This window comes from Typha angustifolia, chromosome 3, assembly GCF_048772165.1.
Source record: "Typha angustifolia cultivar Huaian chromosome 3, ASM4877216v1, whole genome shotgun sequence".
Lineage (NCBI taxonomy): Eukaryota > Viridiplantae > Streptophyta > Magnoliopsida > Poales > Typhaceae > Typha > Typha angustifolia.
This window is the reverse complement of record NC_133241.1, coordinates 6,021,180-6,047,942: the sequence shown is the minus strand read 5'-3', so window position 1 is coordinate 6,047,942 and position 26,763 is coordinate 6,021,180. Positions and strand designations below refer to the sequence as shown.

General features: G+C 36.4%; 1 protein-coding gene across 6 annotated transcripts; it reads left to right on the top strand.

The window, feature by feature from the left end:
- Positions 1-1,717: 1,717 nt before the first annotated feature.
- LOC140778503 (probable pre-mRNA-splicing factor ATP-dependent RNA helicase DEAH4) lies at positions 1,718-26,762 on the top strand. Of its 6 annotated transcripts, none has more exons than XM_073123293.1 (18): positions 1,961-2,069; positions 2,423-2,651; positions 3,088-3,205; positions 3,288-3,392; positions 4,253-4,470; positions 5,078-5,130; positions 5,293-5,409; positions 7,651-7,742; positions 11,432-11,518; positions 19,877-20,091; positions 20,313-20,405; positions 20,732-20,855; positions 21,024-21,168; positions 21,529-21,598; positions 21,864-22,024; positions 22,857-23,032; positions 23,187-23,395; positions 23,619-24,018. In XM_073123293.1, the coding sequence occupies exons 3-17, from the start codon at positions 3,099-3,101 to the stop codon at positions 23,338-23,340; spliced, it is 1,917 nt and encodes a 638-aa protein (XP_072979394.1). In that variant the 5' UTR covers positions 1,961-2,069; positions 2,423-2,651; positions 3,088-3,098; the 3' UTR covers positions 23,341-23,395; positions 23,619-24,018. The 6 variants fall into 6 exon arrangements, with proteins under 6 accessions (XP_072979369.1, XP_072979353.1, XP_072979360.1 ...); XM_073123279.1 differs by having other exon boundaries at positions 1,962-2,069; positions 3,088-3,180; XM_073123268.1 differs by lacking the exons at positions 2,423-2,651; positions 23,619-24,018 and adding an exon at positions 26,631-26,762 and having other exon boundaries at positions 1,718-2,069; positions 3,088-3,180.
- Position 26,763: the final 1 nt, after the last annotated feature.

Genomic DNA, 26,763 nt, shown 5'->3' with positions numbered 1-26,763 from the left:
CATATTTTAAGCTAAAATAAAACATATAAAAGTGTAAATATTTTAATAATATTAATAATCTGATTTTGCAAAGATTATTAATAAATATATGTTCCATGTAAAATAAAAATTTATTTTTTTGACTATAAAATATAATAATATTTAAAATATTATTTTTACAATAAAATATGTATAATTAAATGTAATAACTATATCTAGTGTGAGGTTATAACCCCACACAATAGTGTGGAATAAAACCTGTATACCCAAGTGTGAGGTTATAACTTCGTATAATATTGTAGGATAATACCCTGCATAGTCAAAAGGCGTTTTTATCATTGGGTTCAAACATCACAAATTCCTAATATAATTTCATTATTTTAACATCAACTTGTATATCATATCAAAAGTAATTATTATACCTTATACTAGTATTGAACTAAACTATCCATTAGGATAGTTTATACTAGTATTAGCCCTCTTCTTCTTGTGTTAAAAATTAGATTATTTATGTCTTGTGTTTATTCCACCTTTATTCTACGAGTTAACTTAACGGGGCCTAAATGCAATCTTTGCTGCCCAGTATTCATCTCCTTATAATTAGATGGTTGTCTATTGTTGCTTAACCTCTCACCTCCAAGAATAATACAGAGAAAACCATTGGCATGAGTCTATATTGGATTATAAAACTTCCATGTATGGGCAAATTTGAGCTATTGAGCCTTCTTTTGGGCAAGCCGAAACAATTGTGAGTGCAAAACTGAAGCCTCTATTATCTGCAAAATATTTATCTATGTAAAACTAGCATTAATATTCTTCAAATTTGGTAATGTATAACCCTCTCTTTATCTATTATCCTTGAGGGGAAGAAAAAAAAAATTAATGGCATGTTTATCCATCTAATTAGTTAGTTAATTTTTTAAACAAAATTTCTGAGGAAATGGCTTAATAATAGTTATTAAGATGGAAGTGATATGTAGCTATTAAAAATTTGATCTAAAATGAAGTGATATATGAAGTTAGATTCAAGATATGGTATGGTACCTATCCACTACTGTATTGTTAAACGGATAATTAATAACTATTTTTATTGACTTTGGAAAAAATCAAAATTTCACATGTGACTTTATCTAGCTAAAGAGGTATTTAAGAGTTTAGTTTTATCTCTAGTCTCCTAAATATCTAGATAAAATATTTAGAAATCGTAATAACTAATTTTTCTTTTTACTTTATATAAAGACTTAAATAAGATACAAATGAGAATTTTACAAAGAAAAATTGTCTTTTTAAGTTATTGCAGTTTTCCATTTTATATATATGCCAGCAGAGTGTCAGAGGGCGTCGTGATGTAATAAACTTAGCTAAATAATTAAATAAAAACTATTAATTTCTCTCTCCTAATTAAATGGTTGAGACTAGATGATACCAAACAAAATTAACCGGAAGTACCATTCGCTTTTCTAAATTATAAGGGTAAATTGGTCATATTTTATTTCTATCTTAGCTATCCATTTTTTTTATAAAAAATAAAAAAAATAATAAATCGGTAGAAGTTGACATTCCTATTATTAAGGAAACAGTTATAAAAATAAACAATAAGAAAATACTTAAATTCTGATTTTTTTTATCAATTATTCTAAGTTGTATATGTAAATTATCTTATATACCCTTTAATTTATTTAAGGATGAAATCATTGCTCATAAGCTTATAGAAGACTAGTGAGTGATAGGAGAAAAATAAGGAAGAAATAAGAAGGTGAAAAAATAGGCAAAAGGAGAAAGCGTTGCGAGTCGGCGATAATAATAGCCTATCGACATTCTTCACCGGGAAAAAAGAAATTTAAAACCCTAGACTCTACTTGAACCCAACCATCTCGTCTTTCTCCTCCCATGGCGACTCTCCCCGTCTTAGAATTCGAGGATAAGATAGCGGAGACGGTGGAGGCGAATCCGGTAGTCGTCATCATTGGGGAGACTGGCTCCGGGAAGAGCACACAGCTGTCCCAAATCTTGCACCGGAGAGGCTATACCCGTTCCGGCATCATCGCCGTCACCCAACCTCGAAGAGTCGCCGCCGTCTCTGTTTCGAGGTGAAATCTCATCTGATGAAAGTTTTCAATTTTGATTCCATTGAGAAATTTGTTTGATATTTGAAGAGTAGTAGGAGGACGATGAAGAAGTAGATAATAAAGATTGTGTTTTGAAATGCTTAGATTTTATATGGAGTATCTGAGCTCCCACAATGTCATACTTTCAGGTTTCAAAGCAGCATTTTGATCTTTATGGTGCAGAAAATAGGTTGATATTTTAGTTATGTTTGTTACTCACGAAGTCTATTGGATCGTTAGCTTGGGAAAAGCCTCTTTGGAAACGGTTAATCTGACATATCCAATTGCCTTGCTAGAACTTTACTACCTTTTGTGAAACGTTGCAACCTCTTTAGTGGCAGGAAGAATGTTCTGCAACCTATGACCTATCATGAAGAGCTTTGCTTTTAGCCTGTCGAGATCTAAGTTTGCGATGTTGCAGTATTTAAGTGCATACTTGGAAACCAATACTTGAGCACTGGTGGGCTATTGTTTGGAAATATTCATGAAAAGAAGATATCAGTGCAATACTAGAAGGATGACAAGCTTAGGCTGGATGGATTCCATATCAGTCCACCACTCAAGGTTACATTCACTGTTTTCCCCCAAATTCGTCCTTTATGTGTATGTGTGTACTTGTCGTCCATATTTTGAGCCTTACTGACATTAACTCATGCTGAAATATGCTAGTGGAAACATGAAGCACTGAAATGGCAGATCAAATAAAATGTGAGCTACGAATATTCAGATAGTAGACTGCCTAGAATCAGTACAACTGCTAACAAGCAAAATACTGACCAAGTAAAACAGTTCTGTTGTAAAAAGCAATTTAAAATTTTTTTGAAAAGAAAATTATCCACTGAAAGTATTGTTGCTGTCTTCTTGTCTTAAGGACGATTGATTCAATGGACTACCACACACTATGCAGATGAATTTATAGGTTTACTTGCTGTCAGATATGTTAAATTTATCACGTTTGTAAATGTATAGAGTTTGCTTGAACATTTCGCTTTGTTCATAGGAGGGTTGCACATGAACTTGGTGTTACACTCGGAGAGGAAGTGGGTTATGCCATTCGGTTTGAAGACCGAACTTCAGATAAAACTTGCATTAAGTAAGCATTCATTTCTATGTCTCTGGTAAGATTTTTATTTTATCATAATTTAACAATATGTGTAGCATCACATTTCTGAAACAACTTATGTGTCATGAAATCCTCAGGTATCTAACCGATGGTTGTCTTCTTCGTGAGAGCCTATCAAATCCAGAATTGAATCAATATTCGGTTATTATCTTGGATGAAGCTCATGAACGTAGTCTCAACACGTATGGAAATTCACCTTTTGGTTGTGGCTACCCATAGTAGATGCATAAAGCTTAGCTTTGATTAGTCCATGGTGACAGAATCTGAAATTCTAGATGATGTTTATAGTTTTTTCAATTTTAAAATATTCTCACTGTGAATAGTTATTTCAACTGAAAAAAAATATGGTTATCCTTTTCAAACGCTTGAATTCTGTACTTTATGTTTTTTCCTGATAATCTCATGAGTCGGACCTGAAACATTTTTTCTCCAATATTCTTTTTGGTAATCTCTGAAATAAACCAAACAAACAAACTCAAGTAGCTGCAAAAGTTGTGATAAGCTACTTTCTGTAGTAACTAGTGAAGCTGTGAAGCAGTTCTGACCTTAATTAAGCAACTCTTGTTTAGAGTCTGATAAGTAGTTCTTTTCCCCTTGTTCTCTCCAGCTGGTGAGTAAGTCAGTCTTCTGCTACTGTTTTCCTTCAGGATGGTTGCAATAGTTTCAATTGGCTTACTGAGCTAGCATAGTTGAGTTATTAAATTAAATTGGTTCTGAGGTTCATTTTTTTTTCCATGTTTGCGGACCTTCTATTAGAAAGTGTTTCAGCACCCAACTGCAAACTGATGTCAACTTTTTTGCAGACAGAGCCTTTACCTGCAATTAAACCATTGTATATGCGGAAGATTGCCATTTTCCTTTCAAGTTTATCAATTAAGTCATGCTTTATGTGCAAAAGAGACATTGTAGATTGGAATATTTGTTAGTTATCGATATCTATAATTTTAGCCGTCAGTTTGTACTTTGTATTATATTTGCCATCTGCAAATATAGATATCTATTAATTGGTGTTGGTGTGTTTCTACGTGTCTTTCTGTGGCAGTGATATACTCTTGGGTCTGATGAAATGTTTGATTAAGACACGTGCTACAAATTTAAAAGTTCTCATTACTTCTGCAACCCTGGATGGTGTGAAGGTGTCAAAATTCTTCTCAGGATGCCCTATACTGAATATACCAGGGACCTTATTTCCTGTGCAAAAGTTGTACAGCAGAGAACGCCCTACAAATTTTCTTGAATCTTCTCTCAAAACTGCTCTTGGTATGATACGAACTTATACTTTTGTAATTTATCTCCTTAATAGGATTGTCACTGGCCAGATATTGTTGGCACTAATGGTTCTAATGTTTGGCTGAAGTTGTAAAATGATGCCAAGGTTAGTTTTGAGTACCTATAAGACTATCTATCATATCATTGTAGATACTTAAACAGTTACTAGTTACCTGCATATTCGTGCTACTTGAACTGTTCATATTAGGTTGTCATTTAACACTGATGTAGAAAGGTTGGCCGAGTATTTTACCAACTATCAACTTTACCAAGTATGCCTATTATAAGTGAAGTATTGAGAGAGATAACTTGTGAGATACTTCCGCTGTGCACGATTATGCATGATTTTTATAGAAGGAATATGGAGAGCATACTGGAATAGACAACATTGAATCTAAGCCTGTCTCGGCAACTTAGGGGGAATATTTCTACTCTCTTTGTCGTGTGTGTGTGTTGGGGTACGCCCGCAAAACATATGTTAAGATATACTTGTTGTTGCTCAACATTTGGTAAAATATTGAAATATTGTTAGTTATTTATGATTTGAAGCCTTAAAACTTTCTTCTTTCCCATTAACTAGTTGTATCATTTTTAACAGACATCCATGTAAAAGAACCACCAGGGGATATTTTAATATTTATGACAGGACAGGTTGGTAATTTTTAAATTGCAAATTCTTTATCCTTTATAACTGAGGTTATCATGCTATAGAGGCTAATTTGTTTTTGTCTCTTTTTCATGTACTTTTTAATGGCATTTAGCCACTTTTTGTGAACTTATTTGTTTCAAAGTGAAAATCACCATTACTTTCAGGATGACATTGACAAAATGGTGTCAAAATTGGAGGAAAGAGTTCAAAATCTTGAGGAAGGTTCTTGTATGGATGCCCTAGTCCTTCCACTGCATGGTTCTTTGCCACCTGAGATGCAGGTAATTACACTCCTCATATTATTTCAAGTGTGCATGCTAAGCACACTTATTTGGTGTTTGAACCTCTACTTATTCTAGTTCCAATTTTGCACCTCGTGATGGCAATTATATATGATGATCTTGTCATCTCCTTAGCTGCCATGTTCCTTCCCTTTGTTACTTCTTATTATAAGGGAAGTAGTAATAAACTAATAACTAAGGAGAGATTTAATAAGAGAGATAGAGAGAGAGAGGAGGGAGTTGGAGAGGGAGTTAGGGAGTCGTGAGGTTTTTTTTCTAGTAGTCAATAAGAGAGAGTTAGTGGGAGAGGGTAGAACTTTTTTTTTTAATTTGTGTGAGAGGAGTAAAGAGAGTGTAAGTGGTACAAAGGGAGAGAGAGAGATTGAGAAAATAATATTTATTTTTTAGATTTCATATATGATTAATTTATATTTTTATCTTATTATTATTTTCCTAAAATTTTAGAATTTTTCTATATTTTAATATATATTTTAAAATATAGGTAGCACGGATGGTTAATACCACTGATACGTATTGTTTTTTTGAATGGCCGATCGTGATCTCGATTTCGATACTTAGAATCTTGTGTAATATGATTGAATACAATCAGTAGTTAATAATAGTTTAATAATGAAAACTAATATCTAATTGAATGTAAAAACAATGGCTCTATAGAATATTTTAGGTTTACCACTATAATGAATCCATTTTAGATCAATAGAACTTATTTCAAATCAATAAAATTCGTTTTGCACCTCACGTGACTCGTGGCATACTGACTAGAACGACCTTCCTTGAACCAAACAATGCTAGCTTGGCCTTCCTTGAACGAAACAACCCTTTATAACATCAATGCTTATTATAGCGAACAGTAAGTTTCACATCATTCTTTTGAACTATTATTGTAATCTGATGCAGAAATTTTTGAGATTTTGCTGCTACCCATGTCAATATTATTATCTAATTTTAAAGGTCATCAGAAGCTACCATTGATTTCTTTTATATATTGATGACAGATTAACATAAACATTTCATTTCAGTCACTAGTGAGTAGTGTGTCTTACTAAGTCGAATAGCCTATCTAATTTTAAAGGTCTTAAACCATGGTATCAATCATATCCACCTGTATCTATGTGTCTTTGAAGTATTGCTGTGCAACTTGACCCTCCTTGCCCCTAATTCTCTCTAGCAAGCACTGTATAGAGTGGACGTGAGGCTATTGTGAGTAAATCCCTAATAATGGGTTGATTAACTGTGTGTATCCTGTAAAGTAAGAGCTTTTCTGCTCTTCTACGAAGAAAAACACTTACTATCTTGTGTAGTTAATAGTGAGAGAAACATAACTCAACATAGTATCTACTATAAAATAGTTTAATATTTTCATTTCATGAGAGATAATCTTTAAGGCACTTAGAAGTTCAAGTTGTATAAAATCTTTATGATCATCTATGATTCACCTATTAATGGCTATGGAAGTGAGGAAAAGTTCATTTGCTATTTGATAGCTCACGTTATGAGCATTAACTTTCATCATATATTTATATCTTATATGTTTCTTTGATCAATACAAGTACTTCAATGAGTAAATATGGATAACTAGTTGATGTGTGATTTAGTTCTATTTCACCCAGTGGATTATGAAGTTAGAGAATTCATGTTGGTTAGCATATTAATCTTAACATTGTAGACTTCCATCGCATAATTATCACTAATTATGCGGGTGTTACCTCTTTAATAATGTTCACTTTGGGAAGGCACAACTGTCCTACTTTGCATCTCAAACAAACCTGATCTGTTTTGTTGTTTTACTATATGTTTGCAGCCTCAGTTTGTCTTGCTGATACTCTAAGAATCTGTTGCATTTGTCCAGTGTTGTAGGAGATTAGCCCTCTTTCGGTCTGTCCTGAACATAGACTAGATTTTGAAGAGTTTTTCTATGTGTAATGCAAATTATATCAGTATAAGTGCACAATTAATATTTGGTCTTCCCACATGTCATTGGTAGTAAATTAAGGATATTGCTGCCTTTTGGTGTACTATAGTTTGTTCTCTCTCTTTATTAGTCATCTTGAACATGAATTCTTGTTTAATCAAATTAACTGTTAAAGTATTTAAACTATTGCATGTTGTTTCATACTTTCATTGCATTAGTTGGTAAATTGTGGTGCTTTGTCTTTGTTTTTGTAGAATAATCTTTATAATGTTATGGCTGTAGCCTCATGCCTTTTCTATTTCAAATAGGTGCGAGTATTTTCTCAAACACCACCAGACTGTAGGAGATTCATTGTTGCCACAAATATAGCTGAAACTTCTTTGACTGTTGATGGTGTCGTGTAAGGAGCAAGTATATGCAATTATAATTGACTTTGAATTTTCCAAACATTTTGTTTTTTTCCCCCTTTATCTTTACATATGTTACGTCTTTTATATGTTTTTTTCTTTCATGTAATCATGTGATACGAGTTGTCAAAATCTTGCTTCTTTTACAGTACACTTTTATATCTTTATCTGCTTAAGACTTGTTTGTTTGAAAAGCTAAGCAAAATAAAAAAAGAAATTGACTATAAAAGTATGACTATGCCTTTGTTAAATTTTACTGGTTTAATAGTGTTAACTTATTAACTACTTGAAAATCTTAAGCTGTTAGAGAATGGTAGTTTTAATTATTTTTTATATTCTGATAGTCTCCCTAGGCTTAAAATATTTTAATAGGTTAAAGAAGCAGACTTAACTTAAACAGATGAAGATTTTATATTTTAAACAATAGATAGATGGGTCATTGGGTGTATGATATGATTCAGACTTCACCGATGTCATCTCGAGTATGGATACATCTTATGAGTGTTTTTTCTTATTGTTTTAGTGTTTTATTCAGAGAAAAAAAATAAGATCCTTGTAAGTTGTGTTTGAACGTGGGTGGGTGTGTTCGAACGTAGGTGGGTGTGTTCAAACGCACTTGTAAATGCCTGCAAGCGTTTACAAATACAGAGAATGCATTTGGTGCATTCGAACGCGGTCGGCGAAAATCTATCGTTTCGAAGGTTAATAATTGTCATCTTTGAATTGTTTGGTTAGCCTCTTAAGTTGTGGATGGTAACCAAAAAGAGGATATTGAATGAATTGAGTTTTTGCTCTAATCTTCTTCTTCTTCTTCTCTCTCGTTCCCTTATCCCCCGGCTTCGTCGCTTCTAGCCTCCCTCGACCGGCTACTCACCCTAGTCCCTTAGGGGTGGTTCATTCCTCCCTTCTTCAAATTTCTCTATCCTCGCCCTAATCTTTTCTATCATCCATAATCCTTCCACCACCACCTTACTCACCGGTGCCACCCTATTATCGTCGGTTTACCACCTCTATAATCCACCTAGGATCCCGTGCCTTCATCCACAGATCCAAATAATGGACTCCCTGATGTTCCCTTAGTTGCCTGAAGATATCTTCGGATCCCGTCGTCTGATTCTTCTGAAATTAGATTCGTTGGAAAGCTCTTTTTTAGGGCTACGACCTATCAAAATTTTACGTTGATCCGATGGCTATATCTTCAGGAATCTTCTTCTAAAGTTCCGTGCAAGATTCTGTCTATATCTGAAAACGGGATAGATTAAACCTTAGTCAAAGGGGAGATCGTATCAGTCTATCAAGATTTGAATATAGGATCTTTGTTTTGTTACTATATTAACTCACAAACTACTCTTAAAGTTTGAACTGTTAGAGAATGATGATTTTTATATTTTACATTCTAACAACTATTAAGTTCACTTTTGCCAAAACCTACCTAATCTTACTTTAGATTTTATGAACAATATTTCTAATATTAAGTATTGCAAGGCTTTTTGAACAATTTCATTTTCACATATTTGTCGGTAGATGGGAAGGCCAAGACCAACATAGGGACAAATTACTGAGAAAATATATGATAGTGTTTAATTTGACACAAGTTGTTCCACTAAATAGAGATGAATGGAGAAGAAGGATCCATATAACCGATCTTAAATGTTATGAGCAAATCATCTTTATCCTGGGAATTTAGAATTGTACTTTTTCTTCACTGGTTAATTGTCATTCGTAGATCGAACTTAACCATTGTCCATTAAAAGAATCTTGGCAATAGGGTATATAGAGCAACGATGGCCGTGCCGACGGCATACCGACACCTGGCAAGGGGTGTTGCACCTTTCTAGCGGTTTCTCCGCTCGCCATCAACCTCATCATTGAGCTTGCCATTGCCGATCGTTGCTTGCCATCACCGTCGCTCGACCTTCCATCGCTTGCACCCGTTAGCGGCGCGAGCTCGGGGCGGCAGCAAGTGGTGATGGCGACTTAGCGAGCGATGAGCGATGAGCGGCGACGGCGAGCGTTGAAGGGTGAAGGTGAGTAATTTCTTATCTTTTTCTCTCTTTTGCAGCACGACTGACAAGTGCCGCGGCACTTGCATAGCCGTGTTGGCCGGTGGTTAGCACGGTTTGTGCCAGTGACACATCCATCCTTGACATAGAGTACCTGAACATATTGAGTTGTATCACATAAGTGCCTTATGATATTTTATGCAGAAAGTATTGGTCTAATGTGGAATTGAGCTTTTAGAACTCGGAAGTCCTGACCTATGTTTACTATACTGTTATGGGCCAGATCTGATTTGTAACAATCAGAGCCGACGTTCCTCGGACAATGGTGAATGCGTGATCCAAAGCTAACCTAGGAGAGATAGCAGCCATGAAGGATCAAGAACTCGTCTCCATCCCTGTGGGGGTTTTCTCGGCACCACCAGCAATTGTCGATGACGAGCCACCAGCATGGGCGAAGGCGTTATTCAAAGAACTTTTGGCTGAATTGAATGAGAACTCGAAGGAGATTCAAACTGCGATCAATGACTCGTTTCAGGCCTTGACACTGGTCAGTAACAATTAGTTATGTTACGAACCAGATCTGGACTGATACGGACATAATAAATCATAAAAATTTAGACGGTGGCAGCCTCGTGAGTTAGGGTACTAATGACTTTAGTTTTACGTCAATCGAATATCTAGATGAAAAGATATTATTAAAATAGTTGACCAATGTCAGAATAGGGCAGAATAGTAAATATTCGACGTTGCGGCAGTCATCGGAGGGTGGCGGATGACCAACTGTGGTGGGGGCGGACGTATAGTAGAGTAGCTGTTGGAGGAAGGTGGTGGCTAGAATTTGGGTGCTTGGAAGAGTTTTACGGTTATGATCTATTCATATGAAGATAAAGACGATCTAATGGTTACGATGAAAATGGTAAATGCGATAATAAGAAAATACTTAAACTCAATTAATTCTTAATGCTTGGATAATTATATGTTCTGATTCTTAAAGCCCAGCCCCTCTATGTATAGAGGTCAGGTACAATGAGTCTTACTCAGACTTAGTTCTAAAAGCTTAAACGACTCGAACTAGGACTTGTTTTAGAAGCTTACATGACTTAATTAAATTTGCCTTAGTAGCTTATATGATTTAATTAAACTTATCTTAGTTGCTTATACGATTTAACTAGACTTGCCATAAGGTCTTACATAAGCATGAATCAATTAAGAGATAAATAAGCTCAATTCATCGAGCCCAATATTTTCATGATACGATCCGGTCTGACTTGGTTCGTATCATATACATTAAATTCTTATATTCCCTCATAATTTTCTTCTTCCCCAGCTGCGAGCTGCCCCCTAATTGTGGATTTTGTCTCAATCTTCATTATCTTGAAACATCAAGTTTTATAAACACAATCTTAATATGGGCAAACTCTTTGTTGTTCTTACATCTGTGGAGTACAGTTTAATTGACTAGAGCTTCTTGGTGCCATTTCCTTGGGTTCTTTATACATTTTGAATTTTCACTTGCCTGAAGTGAAAAACTAGTAACTGTTAGTAATTTTGTATGAATCCTTAGAAGGAACAATTTGCTGCTGTTAAATTAAATCAAACTTCTGCCACGCAATATTACTCTTTATTATATTATTATTGTTTAAATTTTCTCAGCTGCTTCTCTTTTCTATTTGTGCTAGGTATGTGATTGATTCTGGATATGTGAAGCAACGGCAGTACAATCCATCCACTGGAATGTATTCCCTTGATGTTGTGCAAATTAGCAAGTACGTCAAATCTGACATCAGTTCATATGTTTGTAGAGTAATATTCTATATTGCTTTCATTGTCACTTTGTTTATATATTTATGTTAATAATTTTATGCATAGAGACTAATCAATGTAACATTGCTCTAGTATTTTCTTAATTGTATCCTGGACAGGAGGAAACTTATGAACACCTTGTGAGAACTGAGAAGCATAAGACTTTTGGTCCTCAGAGCAAATTCTGTGACCATTCCACGTCATATTTGTTGGGATAGATAATATTTGGCATTTGATGATTGAGTATGGTGCTTATAATATCTTTGGGACTTGTACCATTCTGATATAATCAAATATCTCTGACATTAGAGAAATGATAAAAGAATAAGATACAAAGGGTTCAAAGTGGGACTAGAAAGTAATAAATGGGGGATGACAAAGAAGATAAAAACAGAAAAGAGATGAATTGTCCTGCAATATTTTTCTCCTTAGATGGAATCATATTTATTCCATAGGTTAATCCATCTTCCAGAATGAACCTTGGGCTGGACTTCCATCTTCCAGTTTGAACTGTGTGTATCCATGATGGAGAAGAAGCTCAAGCATCTTTATTGCAAATCTAGTATGAATGCAATGTTTTGGAGAACAATCGGCCAAAACAAGTAACTAAAATAAAATATAGTAAACAATAACTGATAATAAGTCAATCAATTAAAATGATCACTACTAGATGGAAGGAGAGAAAACCACTTAGATAAGGCAGTAACTTTCTCAACTCTCAAATCGGTATATTGATAGTAGAAAGACCTAAAATATGGTATAAGAAAGGATTTTAGAGTTTAGGTTTACTAATAAATAGAATAGTAATGCTTTTACTTTGAAACCATGTCTTTCTCTTTATGTTCGGGCACCCAAAGATTCTCTTTCACTACTGAAATCTTCTGGAAAGTAACTAATGAAAATTAGAGATTGAAGAAGGAGAAAAGTTTAAAGAGGAAGTAGAAGAGATTAAAGGAGAATCCTAAGATAGAGTAGCAGAAAGGGAGAGAAAGGGATAGAAGAAGACCGCAGGAGAGAAAATAAGAGATTCAAATAAATCTTATTCCATCGTCTCTTGTTTTTTATGCAATAACCCTTAAATATGTTAACAACTTTGATTCTAGCTGACTGTAATAGGAACTTATTTCCTAATAAGACTCTAATTGATCATCTTATCTAAATTGACTAATCCAATTTAGGTAATAAATCAATATGGACGTCCCCCATATATAAGTTTACCATAACTATCAATTGAGATTCTAATAGGAACTAATTTTCTAATAGGACCCTAATTGATTTGATCTTACCTAAATTGACTAACCCAATTTAGGTAATAACTCAATGCGGACTCCCCCACATATAGGTTTACCATATCTATCATTTGATTAATTCAATTGATCATTTGAATTAAAATCGACTCAACAAATTAAATGTGAAAATAAGTTGAGCCTAATTAGCTCAATTAGATCAAAATTGGACTCAAGCAACTTTATTTTGGTCAAATTGAAGATGATGCTCACATCAATCTTTGAGGACCTTATCGAAGCTTGGGCTAGACTTTGGAGGGGAGAGCTACCCGCACATGTGCCCTAGCCAGATTAGTGGCGTTTAGACTGAGCCTTGGGCTGGACTTGCCATCCTGTCATATCCCACTCCTCATGCACCACCTCGAGCACCACTAACCGAGGGGGAAGGACTGCGTGGCAGCAGCAATAGGAGGTTCACCCGAAAGGTTTAGCTTCGGGCACAAGTGCAAGAGGCAGCCCTTGACCATTATGCTCCTCATGGTGGACGAGGAGGTAAAGAAGACGAGGCATGGGAAAATGTCGTGGTGGAGGAATTAGCCACGGACTCGGAGGAGAAGGACGTGCACGCTGAGATAAGCTTGCATGCTTACTCGAGCACACGAGCTCCACGCACTCTACAGATGGAGGGCATGATGAAGAAGGCTTGCTGGTGCAATTGTCTTCACTAAGCTAGACCTTCGTGTGAGGTATCATCAAATAAGAGTGCACACCAGGAACATGTCTTTTGCACACATGACAGGCATTACTAGTTTCTTGTGATGCCGTTCAATCTCATCAATGCCCCCGTCACCTTTGAAAGGATGATGAATGACTTGTTTCGGCCCCTCCTTTGTCGGTATATGTTGGTATTTTCTTACGAGAATTCTTGTCTATAACAGGACCTGGACCGGCCATCTAAGTCACCTGCGATTGCTATTGGAGATCCTAAAGGAGAATGGGTCGTGGGTCAATTGAAGCAAATGCACTTGGGCTCAGCTATCAATTGACTACCTTGGCCACTACATCTCTGTTGCTGGTGTAGAGGTTGTCCCCGAGATGATAGCAGCAATGGTGCGGTGGCCGCGATCGAGCGCCTTGAAGTTGTGGGGTTTTCTCGGGCTTACCGGTTACTACCCGCTGATTTATCTAAGGCTATGGATGCATTGCTGCACCACTGACTTCCCTGTTGTGTAAGAATAGTTTTGGATGGTCGGAGAAGACCGAGATGGCGTTTGTGGAACTGAAGAAGGCGATGACGAGTGCACCGGTTCTTGCCCTACCTGACTTCACCAAGACCTTTGTGGTCAAGTGTGACGCATTGGGCACAGGCTTGGGTACAATCTTGGTGCAGGATGGGCGATCCATTGCTTATCTAAGCAAGGCCCTATCTGAGGAAAAACGTCAACTGAGCATATACGAGCAGGAGATGCTAACTGTTGTCCTCACGGTTAGCAAATGGAGACCTTACCTCCTTGGTTGACGGTTTATGGTGCAAACCAACCAGCATAGCTTGCTTTACCTTCTTGGGCAATGCATCCACACACTAGCACAGTAAAAGTGGCTTGCTAAGCTTTTTGGCTACGATTACGACCTAGTCTATAAGAAGGGCAGCGAGAACGAGGCAGCCGAAACTCTATCGCGCCAAACCGAGTTCGTCGAAGTGATCGCCATGACGAGTCCAACCTTTCCATCCATTTTTAGATTGGGTTTGGGTTGTCACACAAACCAATCCCAACCTCAAAAGGTGTTCGACCAGGTAGCACAAGGTGAGGCCGACCCCGCCTACAAGGCCTGCGACAGACTAGTATTGCACCAAGGCTGAATCCAAAATCCACCAGACTCAAGCTTGTGATTAGATCTAATCTGGTTCTTCCATGACTCTCCCACTGCCAGCCATGAAGGCATATTTCGGACCTACAAAAGAATCAGACTTAATTGCTACTGGATAGGACTGAAGATGGGCGTTAAGGCCTTCGTCAAGGCGTGTGACACTTGCCAATGCGTCAAGACCGATGCCACCAAGCTCGCGGGTTTTCTACAGCTGCTGCCCATTCCGAAGTGAGTGTGGGAGGACTTGTCAATGGACTTCATCAATGGCTTACCAATGGTCCACAATAAGCTAGTTTTCATGGTTGTGGTTGATCGACTAATAAGGTATGCTCATTTCAGCGCACTTGGGCATCTTTATTGAGGTTCCAAGTAGTGGAATTTGGATTTGGATCAGCCATCCATATTGGCTTATATTTTAAAATAATTTTTAAAATACAAAATTTTTTTTAACTTTTTAGAAAAATAATAATAAGATATAAATATAAATAATTTAGATATAAAATCTAAAAACTAAAAAATAAATACGATTTCTCAATCTTATTTTCTCCCTTTTTCTACGACTTACACTCTCTCTCCCTCTCACACAAGTGAAAAAATATCTTATCTTCTCTCACTAATTCTTTTTTATCAAACTCTCTCCCACTAACTCTCTCCCATCAAACTCTCTTCCATAAACTATCTTACTCATCCTCTCCCTCTCCCTCACTCGCACCGACTACCATCTCTCTCCCTCCAGCATTGTTTTTTTTTTTTTCACGTCTCTCCCTTATCTTTCCTCTCTTTTTCCCTCTCCCTCCTATTGTTTCTTCTCTTTCCTCTCTTTTACCCGTACCTATCTCCAACGAGATCGGTCTATCCGTTCGAAACCAGTCAAGCCGGGATCGGGATCGGTCGAAACTAGGATCCACGGTCCCTATATGGCTCATACTGTGGTTGAGATCTTTATGCGTGATGTGGTGCGGTTCATAGAGTTCCTCGGACCATAGTGTCGGGTCGGGACCCATCTTCATTAGTGGGTTCTGGTCCAAGCTGGCTCGTCTGCAGGGGACGGAGCTCAAATTGGGTTTGGCCTACCACCCACAAATACAACCAAATCGAATGAGTCAACATGTGTTTAGAGTAGTATTTGGCCGAGATCTTTGCTTTGGACCCTTTCAAGTGCTAGCGCAACTTGGTTCAGTTGCATACAAGCTAGACCCACCCACAGACTCAAGAGTGCATCTTGTCTTTCACGTGTTAGCATTGCGGGCTTTGGTTGGACCTAATGAGGAGGTGTTAGACCAGCTATCTGAGACAAATGCAGATGAAGAGATGCCGAGCCCGCTCAGGGTCTTGGCTAAGCGACAAGTTTGAGTCCAAGGTCGAGTAATGATAGGTGCTGATTAAGTGGACTAGTGGGTCGACTGTAGCGTTTTCTTGACTTTACAACTTGAAGCCAAGGTGTACGGAAGTGTGGTGAAGTATAATGGACTGAATTCTACCCAACATCTGACTTGTTTAAGCACACCCACCAGGGTCATACAGGTCACCATGGGCATTAGGCCTAGTTATCTTTCTTATTTGCATTTCTAAATTTGTAAAAAGAACTTAAGTTTATTGAATAGTTAATTGGGATTGAACAGGTTAGGTTATAGATCTGCTTAGGATAGCCGCCTATAAGATATGCAGCGTGCATCAATTGAATCATTGATGAACATGATTATTTTCTTGCATTAGGAGTAGCTGCTAATTAAACTTCACCACCAACCCTAGTTTGCCACCATCATCGAGCATCGCCATCGCCACCATCACCTAGCACCGCCACCACCATTTCCACCTACACGCATGGCCACCCTCTCGATCAACAGAGAGCCCTAACCACGCCAATATCTTGTGACAATCGAACCTATAAAGGGGATCATTACGTAAAAGCAAGTATATTTGGAAGGATGGAAGTATCTGTATCATAAGGATCCTCAGAGATGGTTGTGGGAGGTTTATAAGCAATTAAATATTTAATATTAGAAGTGGAACTAATGGCATAATAAGATGGAATATCTATAACATAAGCATTAGGTCCTACACATTTTAATATCTGTAAAGGTCAAACATTATAGGCTTGCAATTTCCTTGTGGTTCCCGATGGAAACTTCTCGAGTCCGACATGAACCATGGGATAGTCTCTAACATGAAATTCCTTAAAACGTCTATGCAAATCGACCTATAGTTTATATTGAAGATTTTTAGTTTCGATTCGCTTGTTAATTTTTTGATATAATGAATGGACATAATATGGAATGTTTCTACAAATTCAGAGACTCTAAAATGAGATGAGATGGGGGAGAAGGTATAAATGTCCACAAGCTATAAAACTATGGATAACTTCAAATGGACTCATGCCTATAGACCTATTAATGGAGTTGTTATATGTAAAATGAACTATAGAAAGAATGGAATTTCAGTTTTTGTTATGATCACCCACGAGACATTAAATAAGTTTTTATTTAGGCTCGGCTTAGCTCAAGTTGAGCCGAGCTGCACCGAGCTCAAGCCTTATACAAGCTTTCTTAATTGAGAAGGTTTGGAGTTGCACAAGAGAGGATGATGGTGCTGCAAAAGATAGGGATCATGTTGAGGATGATCTTTGCATTCTCCACTTGGGTCACTCGACATAGCTTTCGTGGACTCGACTCTGTTTGATGATAATTAGAAATGAAGCTATTTGGATTGCAACTTTATCCGAAAACTTGTATAGACTTTTATGAGACACAAACTCCTCCCCAGTAGTGAATCTCTCCTCTTTGTTGGTCTCATAAAGCTCTTCAATTAGGCACACGTCCTTGGGTACTTTGATGAATTGGTCAGTGCTGTGGATGGGAGCGCTCATCTTGATGTTGGCAGAGCCGTCGATAAGGTAGAGAGAGAGAGAGTAGAGTTGCATCTTCACTAAAGACTCCAAGTGACGTGACATTAACTTCTAATTAGATTATTAGTTGCTTTATTTGAACAATTATAATATTAGTGGATAATTACACTTTCACCCCTTAAACTATTACTCTCTTTCACTTTCACCCCCACTTTTTTTTTCCCTACAAAGCGACCGCCTGAACATCAGCAAACATTAAATGACGTTAAAAGAAAGGGCAAAATGACTTTTTTGCCCCTCTAAAAATACATAGATTATTTTATTCCCTCTAAAATAAGGTCAATTGTGCCATTAATGAAGGTAAGAGTAGGCACATGACATGCATGGGTTATAATTCTAATCAAATTTCTAACAGATGACTAACAGAAGGACCACTTTGATGATTTTGAAGAGTTTAGAGTCTTTTTTAGGAAACAAGAGTGAGGGAGTGAAAATAAAAAAGAGCAATAATTTAGTGGTGTGAGTGTAATTATCTCTTATATTAGCCTAATGTGTGGGGGATGTCCACACCATTTTGCTTGGCCTTGGATCGGTTAATATATTAGGTACTCAATTCAGGATAGTCTAGGTTAGGTTAGTGGGTTGCCTCAAACTTTTTGAGGATCCTCTAGAAAGCTCCAGATTTCTTCTTAACCTCTGGACTTCCCAACATAACTCAACTTCTCAATCTCTGGACTTCGTAAAAAAAAAAAAGAACCTTTGGACTTCCTAACAAAACTCCTTAACTTTCTAATCTAACCCCAAAACTTCTTAATCTTTGGACCTCCCCAAAAAAACCTTTTGTCTCTCTCTCTCTCTTTATAAACCTTATGCAGACCCTAGTGGTGGATCATCTTTGGAAGGTTATCAAACACTTATCTTCTTCACATAAACCTCTCCTCCATTCTTTATTCTACTCTACTCCCTCCCCCAGTCTTTGTGGGTTTCCACCTTTTATGTCATCTCTATAAGTCTCACATAATTCTCGTGAGTTTTGTGTTAATCTACCTTATCACTATACTCCATTTCCATGCATTTACTGTTGTCTTAAGGGATTTCCAGCTATCGGTGCTCGGAGTTGAATTCGGAGGCTAGGCTTAAGGCTATACACTATTTTTCACATTGGGTGAGATTCATTTCCATGTATTTACTGTTGTCTTAAGGGATTTCCAACTATTGGTACTTGGAGCTGAATTCGAAGGCAAGGCTTAAGGCTATACACTATTTTTCACATCGGGTGAGACTCAAACCTAAACCTATCAATAGCTCGCTCTTGGTTATCCTAAGTCTAATAGTGAATCTATTGCCCTCTTTTGCCATATCTTGTCATAAATTTCAGATTTGCTGGTTTTTTAAGTTTAAGCTGAACTGGATTTAAACTTGTTTATTTGTTAATAGAAGACTTTATGATCATTTACCTGTTTTGCTATCTGTATTACTGAATTCAATTAGCTTTCATTCATTTGATCACATGTTCTCTAACATTTATTCGCAATTTTGAGTTGCATTACCAAGGCAGTGGGAGGTGGGGTCAAAGAGGTCGCAGAGCGGTGCATGAGAGTTGGGTAGTGAGCTTGCAAAGTAAGTAATAGTTGTCCCTGTTTAGAGTTAAGAAATTGCAAAGAAGTGATTGATAAAGGTGGAGAGATTAAAATGGCAATTAATGTAGAATTAAGGTGGAATAGGTACCAAGAACTCAATGGAGGAGGCTTGGAGGAGGAGGATGCTTAGAAGAGGACTGTGGAGATTGAGATACGAGAGTGTTAGGGTTTGAGTGAGATTTAGTAATACTAGGGAGAGATGTGAACTGTTGGATCAAAGATCTAATGGCTATGAATATGCATATGTTAATAAAAATTTATTAGCCGAGCTTATCAAGCTGAGAATAAGGGATCCGGGTTTGACTCAGGCTCGGCTTTAGGATCTGCTGAGCTCAATTCAAGCCGAGATTGAGCCAAGCCCGATCTGCTTTACTTTGACAGCCCTATGTAGGTCCAATTGTCTAAGTAAGCAGTTTGAGTACCTCATTCTCCAAGCCTTTGAGGTGGTTCTTCTAATTTGGTTTTGATTTAATTGAAAACTTACTATATATGCATTGTGATTTCCTCTGATGCTTTCTTTTGTAGACTTAAGTGTTGGTGCTTAAAAATTTAATCATTAATTGTTTGGACATTTACTGACGTTTCCTTTTTATCCCTTCTTTTTGATTTTAAATAATTTCTTCTTTGGATGAGCAAGAATATAGTATGACAATGCCAATACTTAATGCGAGCTGTGAAGAGTATTAAGACAATAACTGCCTTAAAATTCTTTCTAGAGTCTGATGTTTAAATCTGTTGCAGAGTGCAAGCTGATCAGCGTGCTGGGCGAGCCGGGAGAACTCGTCCTGGCAGATGTTACAGGTTATACCCCTCTTCTGTCTATAACGAGGAGTTTCTCGATGCATCCATCCCTGAAATTCAGCGGTCATCTCTTGCTGGAAGTGTTCTATACCTGAAATCTCTAAATCTTCCTGACATTGATATCTTAAAGTTTGATTTTCTTGATCCACCATCACGTAAGAGAAGACCCATTCACTTTGTTTTATTTTTATTTTTATTTTTTAATTTTTACACTATAGATCATTTGTTTCAATAATTTCACTAGATACCAAGGCTTTTTAAAAGAAAGCATTAGACAGCTATGTAATAAGTCATATTATTAATGTAAAAACAAATTTAACAAGATATTTGTCTTGATCTTATACCTTTTGATAAATTTTTTTCTTCTTTCCTGCAGGTGAATCACTAGAAGATGCTTTGAGGCAGTTATACCTCATTGATGCAATTGATGAAAATGGGAAAATAACAGTGGTTGGGCGAACTATGGCTGGTCAGTATTTTGCTTAAAATGATAGTATTCAATATAAGAAAGAATTTTACATTAAACATAGCTGAATGGAAGATAAGAATCCATAGAATTGACCTGGAATGGTTGGGTTTCATGGCTTCTTGTTGTTTAATTTTCTTCTATCTTGTGTTTAACAAGCATAATATATGACAAGTCTGTGACGGGTGAAAATGTTAAAGAACAAATATCCTGAGAGGAATTCCAAATTCTTAGGCTTTTTAGTGCTGGAATGAAGAAATATATATATGGTGTATATGTGGCATCCTGTCAGGTTCATTTGTTTATCCTGCATACCTCTTGTTGTGCAGAGCTTCCTTTGGAGCCATCTCTTTCAAGGACTTTAATTGAGGCAAATGAGCTGGGATGTTTGGCCCAGGCACTGACTGTTGCAGCTACTTTATCAGCAGAAATTACAGTGCATCCATCTAGGAGGTACTACCTAGATCACTAATATTTCTTTTTCAGTCTTAAGCCTTCATGCCTAACCTATCATTCAGAGAGTCTCCTCTTACCTGAGTTAATGATTCTTTTATGATGTATTATATTCAACACCGAAGATGTTCCATACTACGTCACTAATGCTGTTTCTGCTATATGCAGTAAGAACAAGGAGACTAAGAGGAAACGACAATCAAAACTTCCTGATGGCTCTGGCTGGGGGGATCATATTCAGTTGCTTCAGATATATGAAAGTTGGGACCAAGCTGATTATGATCCTAGGTGGTGCTCTGATAATGACTTGCAGGTGCCACAGCAGATAAAAATTAATTTTCATGGAAAATTTAAATAGAGAATAGCCTTCTTATTTCAATAGAACAATTTGTTGCCCATAGTCATCTCTGACAATAGCTAAGATGCCTATATTTGTCAAGTCATTATAACAACTATTAAAGTTTAATTCTTTTAGATGTTTAGCTAGCATAAGATAATATTATTGATACCGTGTCATGCAAGTTGCTAGCTATGATGGTAAAAGGAAAATAGAACTGGCTTTTCACTTTCTAACCTGATTCTTAATCTGAAGATATTTGCTGCTTCAGAATTGATGACTATGTTTTGCCCAATTATGAGATGTTATTCAACAGATTGCTTTGACGTTCTGTAGGCACGTAGCATGATTTTCAGCAAGAACGTTAGGAAGCAATTATCTCAGATTATACAAAAGATAGCCAAAGGTCAGTTTCAATTCATTCATATCTCCACATAAGAAATCATGTCCAGTATGAGTCTCTAACACACCTATTATGTTGGGGAGAACCATAATCAGTTCACCTTGCAAATTCTTCTTTGATTCACTAACAACCGTCATTTCACTTTATATTTCGGATTCGCATCAAGATTTCTAACTATAGTTTTACTGTTCAATTATCACAGCTCTCATAATACTACTAGTACCTTTTTCTTCTCAAAAGTTAATATTGCTAAATTTTCCAAATTCAGGTCCGTCGGATGTACAGTCAAGCTTAAGACAGAAAAAGAGTGACCATGACTACAAAAAGTTGAGGAAAGCTTTATGCATTGGCTATGGTTATCAACTGGCTGAAAGAATGCTGCATCATAATGGCTACCGTACTGTTGGTTACAGATCACAGCTAGTGCAGGTCTCCTTACCTTTTTTACTGGAGTTGCTTATATTTTATCTCATATAAGGAGTATGTATAAGAGCAAGTAGTTCAGAACATGAATCAGTTAATATTTATAAGTACCACCAAATTGTGGCCTCTTACATCGATATCTTTCAACAGCTGGTACCTGGCCTGGATAAAGGAGGATTGTTCCATTAAGTAGCTTGATAGGCAGCATATAACTTTTTCAAGATAAACTATGAAAATGGATCCGAAAGTATCTAACGTTTAAAATAGAACCGAATGGAGGAAAAGGATCAATATCACGAACATCAAATAGTTGGCATTCACAGCTTGTTGTTATTGTAATATGTAGGATCCATATTTTCTTATTGCGACTTTTGTCTCGTGCATTTTTTTATTGGATTTACAATTGAACCTGTAGTTTAGGAATGAGAAAGAGTCTCTATAATCTAAATCGAGAATACTATAAGGGAGAGACTGTTCATGATAGGGTTGTAAGTTTATTTATCAAGAGCAAGCAACACACAAAAAGAATTGCCACCCCACCTCACAGAAACAATAAGGAAAAGAAAACTCAGAAGCAAATGCAGCAGAAATGGGGAAATTATTTAAGCAGATTATGCCTCTTGCTCTATGTAATCCTGAGCTGGTACTCTTTTGGTTTTAAAACATAAAAGTTGAAACCAATAGGGGCAACAAATCGTCCTGTAGTGGTTCAGTGGGATGTTATACAGGTGACATTCTGATAGAATTTTCATGGGCATATTTCAAGTTCTACTTGCATCACCTGGCGTGCATCCATAAAATTACATTAATTCTGTACCTCATCACGCTTGTCTTACAGGTGCATCCTTCTTCTGTGTTGGAATCTGATGAAAATGGCCACTTACCAGACTATGTTTTATACCATGAACTAATAAATACGTCTCGCCCTTTCATGAGAAATGTCTGTTCAGTTGAAATGGCATGGGTCCTACCCATCTTAAAGAAGCTAGAGAAATTAGACACAAACAAACTGAGGTAATATTCATAAATAAGTTGTGGAACTGAAGATATATGTTTATGCATGAATTATCTTGGTTGTTTGATTATTAGTTAGTTTCAACACTGTAATTTGCTTATTTTACTTGCTAGATTTGTTACTTGAGATCTAATGAACGGTTGAACTTCACAGTGGTGGTTCTGGCAGATCTGATGGATGTGAACCTACTGAGGAAAAAACAAGCTGCTCACCCAAGAAGGAAGCAGATTCAAACCAAGCCAGCAATTTGGATAGTAAAATTCAGGCAGCGCGTGAACGCTACCTCGCAAGAAAAGCAAAGAGGTAGCAGTTTATCCTCTAAAGCGAAAACATTGAACTTCTGGATATTGTCCACCAGTAAGGTATTTATTTATTTTTTGCAAGAATTTAAAATTCAATTCTCATCTTGTTTCCTTGTAAAGTGATTGATTCTCCAAAAAGTAAGTTACAAATGGTAGTTATGAATTACTACTAATCAAAGTAATTCTTGTTTACTCAAAGGATGCAGAGAATTTTCTTAGGCATACTTTCAATTCTTAATGGATTGATGCCAAAAGGTTTTAATGACAGTTTGGTATCCTGCAGATAGTCATAGGCTCATTTCATGTATCATCCTTGTCTGATCAACTACCTAGTGGGTTAGGCAAAGATGAGCGGAATTACTGAAATTATTGGAATTGCTCATAGTTACCAAAACCATTGGAGTTGCAGATGGTAGACCATGTGCCAGTGGCTCAAACTTCCTTAGTTCATGTTACAGTAGAAAAGACTCTGCACCATCTCTTATAAACAGAAAAAATGCTTGTGAATATTAGAGTCTCCCTGTTGGATGACAATTTGTAATTAACAAATGTCTAGCAATCAAAAGCATGCCTTTTGGATCATCGTTGAACCTGCCTGGGCAGCAAATAAGCTGCTTTTTGTATAATGTTTTTGAGTGGATGAATTTAATAAGATTGGAATTTGGATCGTCTTTCTGCAAAGATAGCATATTTCTCTTTCTTTTCTTGCTATTGATTTGTGTATATTGCCTAAATTAAGTGGTTGATTCAGCTCATACTTCTTGATGATGTTAGTCTAGCGTAATGGGTCAGACCAACTCCGATCCAACCTGGACCAGATATATTTTCACTTACCCAACCCAGATATGGATATGGGTAGTTTTTGCAAAACAAATCAGATATGGATACGTTTACGAGTTGAGTAGGGGTTTTTCAGATATGGATACAGATAGCGAATGTCCGTTTACTCGTATAGTAAATAATAAACCTTACCCATTAACTCATACATGACCCTCACAGTCACTCCCTCGCGGCCTCTTTGTCTCTACTCTTCATCTCATAGCTGCCATGAAACCCTACCTCGTCACCCCCTCATTCTTCGATAGTTTAACCACTTCAGTCTTTACTAGCTGATCTCCGCCTTCTTCCTATTCACTTGTCAGTTGCAGTCTCCGATGGACTTCTGCCTCCAACCTCTTTCTTCACCCGCCAGTTGCTGACTGTGTCAGATGGCACCCCATCTCAATTCTGAGTAGTCTGGTGAGTAGTCCACCATGGGGACAATATAGCTCCAAATCTGGCACTTGCTTTGGGTCAAGAATACTATTCCTGGTTACACTCTGGACGACACCTAATTAACCCAGTTGCATGTTTTTGGTGTTTATGTTATACATCTGCTTATTTTGAAAGACATCTTTTTTCAAAGACAACTGTTTATCTTTCAGGTTGTGCTGCATTAGTGATCTATTAATCTTAAAACCAGATGAGGTTTATATTTTTGGAATTGGTTCTATATAATTATGATTTCTAGTGTTCCAAATGGTTTATGCTATTGAAATCATGTTCTTTATGTCTGCTTTATGAGGTAGTATGTGAATTTCGCTTGGTGGTGTTCTGCTGAGGATTGCCTGAGCTTGAAATTAGTGGCAGTTATATATTTGTATTGCTTGAGCTTTGCTGTCGTTCCACTACCGAAAAATTCAGTGATTTTCATATATTTGTTTGAGTATTAGGGTTTTATTGTCAGATCCATAATTCTTTATCATGTGACTTTGTGTCTGTTTCATTATCAGATCCATAATGCTAAATTTTTCAGTAATCTGGTGGATACTGATGAAGTATGTTATGAGCTTCACAAAAAGAGATGTTTGATTTGGCATGTTTTGTTTAATAGATAACAAAATCTATTGATTTATAGCATTACATAGATGTGAACAGGTATGTTTAATTCCTTAGACTACTGAATTTTTTTTGTTTCGTATCTGGATCCGGTTCGGTTTGGTTTGTATTCATATTCGTTTAGGATTCATCTGGATCTGAAAATTATTCATATCTATTTAGTAAATATATGATTTTAAAATTTGTTATCTATTTAATATTCGTAGCTGAATTTGTATCCGGAATGGATGTGATGTATTATCAGATAAGTTTTAACCCGTACTTTAGTCCCTAATAGAAGCCTTTTCTCTTTCTTTCTTGGCCTAAAGTAAACTCTTTATGTGAGGCTGCATTTTGATAGTAAAAGTTCATTATTTGATGGAAGTCTGTGAAATAGGCAAAGTATATACTGCCATTTTTCCTCTGAAGTTTTATGCATAGTCAAAAGTCTATAACTGCGACCATATTAATTTGATAGTTACCATATTTTCTTTGTCTTAGAAAGATGAAACCGTAATTTTGACAATTTGAAACTGTGTGTGGGATTAAGCATCTATTTTCAATGGTGGAGTTGAACTCTTTGGCCTCTCTTGATATGTGTCTACAACTTTAGGTCAGCTGCTTTGACTACAAAATTAAACAAATATTCTTTTGGTTTAGCTACATTTTAATGTGCCTCTGTGTATTTCAAACTTAAGTATTTAAGTAATGGTGTTTATGTTTAACCGTTAAATCGTTCATCTAAAGTAATGGTGTTTCATTAGTGCCAATATTTTTCGCAGCGAATGAATCTTAAGATAAATCAAACTATCTCTACCATCTTAGAATTTGAGAGTAATTCAATCTTAGAAAATTTATAACCATCACACCTTTTACTTTTATTATCATTCACACCCTTTCGGAGAGAAAACACCACACCTAATCAATAATTTTATGATTCACACAGTTTCGTATTTAAATTTTTAAATTTGGCGGACTTAAAATAGTTAAAATCTCCTCCAAATTTGCCTTGAAACTTTGCACATTGATGGATTTTTAACAAACTAGTCTGTCTCAAACTTTTTCTCTTCTTTTTTTTTTTAAATTGAAAATGGATCATTCTCTAAACTTAATATGAAAAGGAGTCATTTTTATTATAGTTGTCATATTTTATTTTTAGATAGAAAAGTTAATGAGTTCAATATTTACATTGAAAGTTGACAAAATAAAATGCTAATCTATCAGTGTTATATATATATATACACACACGCCAAATTTATCAGCAGTTTTATTTCAAAATTTTCAAATAAAATACTCAATTAAGTCTGTCTTATTATTATTATTTTTTTGTCACACATAAAACGATGGTGAGATTAGCGTTATACCTAAAAAGAAGACGTTGAGTATATCATTCCTCTCCTAAGCTAAAATATCAATAAGAAGAGCATTTCACTCTCAGGTACAGTAAAACAAGCTCAGTTTTAAATTGGAAGAGGGCTAGTTTTGTCAAAAACTCTACTTTGACCGTCACCATGGTTTGACAACCACATTCAGTTCCTGCGGAGCAACCTACCGTCAATCTTAAACCCCCC

What these genes read in the sequence shown, in the direction of transcription:
- LOC140778503 (XM_073123268.1), top strand. Translation starts at nt 1,870, where the DNA reads ATGGCGACTCTCCCCGTCTTAGAATTCGAGGATAAGATAGCGGAGACG. An exon ending in TTTTCTTGATCCACCATCAC is followed by an intron (nt 20,092 to 20,312) that starts GTAAGAGAAGAC and finishes TCTTTCCTGCAG; the next exon opens with GTGAATCACTAGAAGATGCT. An exon ending in GGTTGGGCGAACTATGGCTG is followed by an intron (nt 20,406 to 20,731) that starts GTCAGTATTTTG and finishes CTTGTTGTGCAG; the next exon opens with AGCTTCCTTTGGAGCCATCT.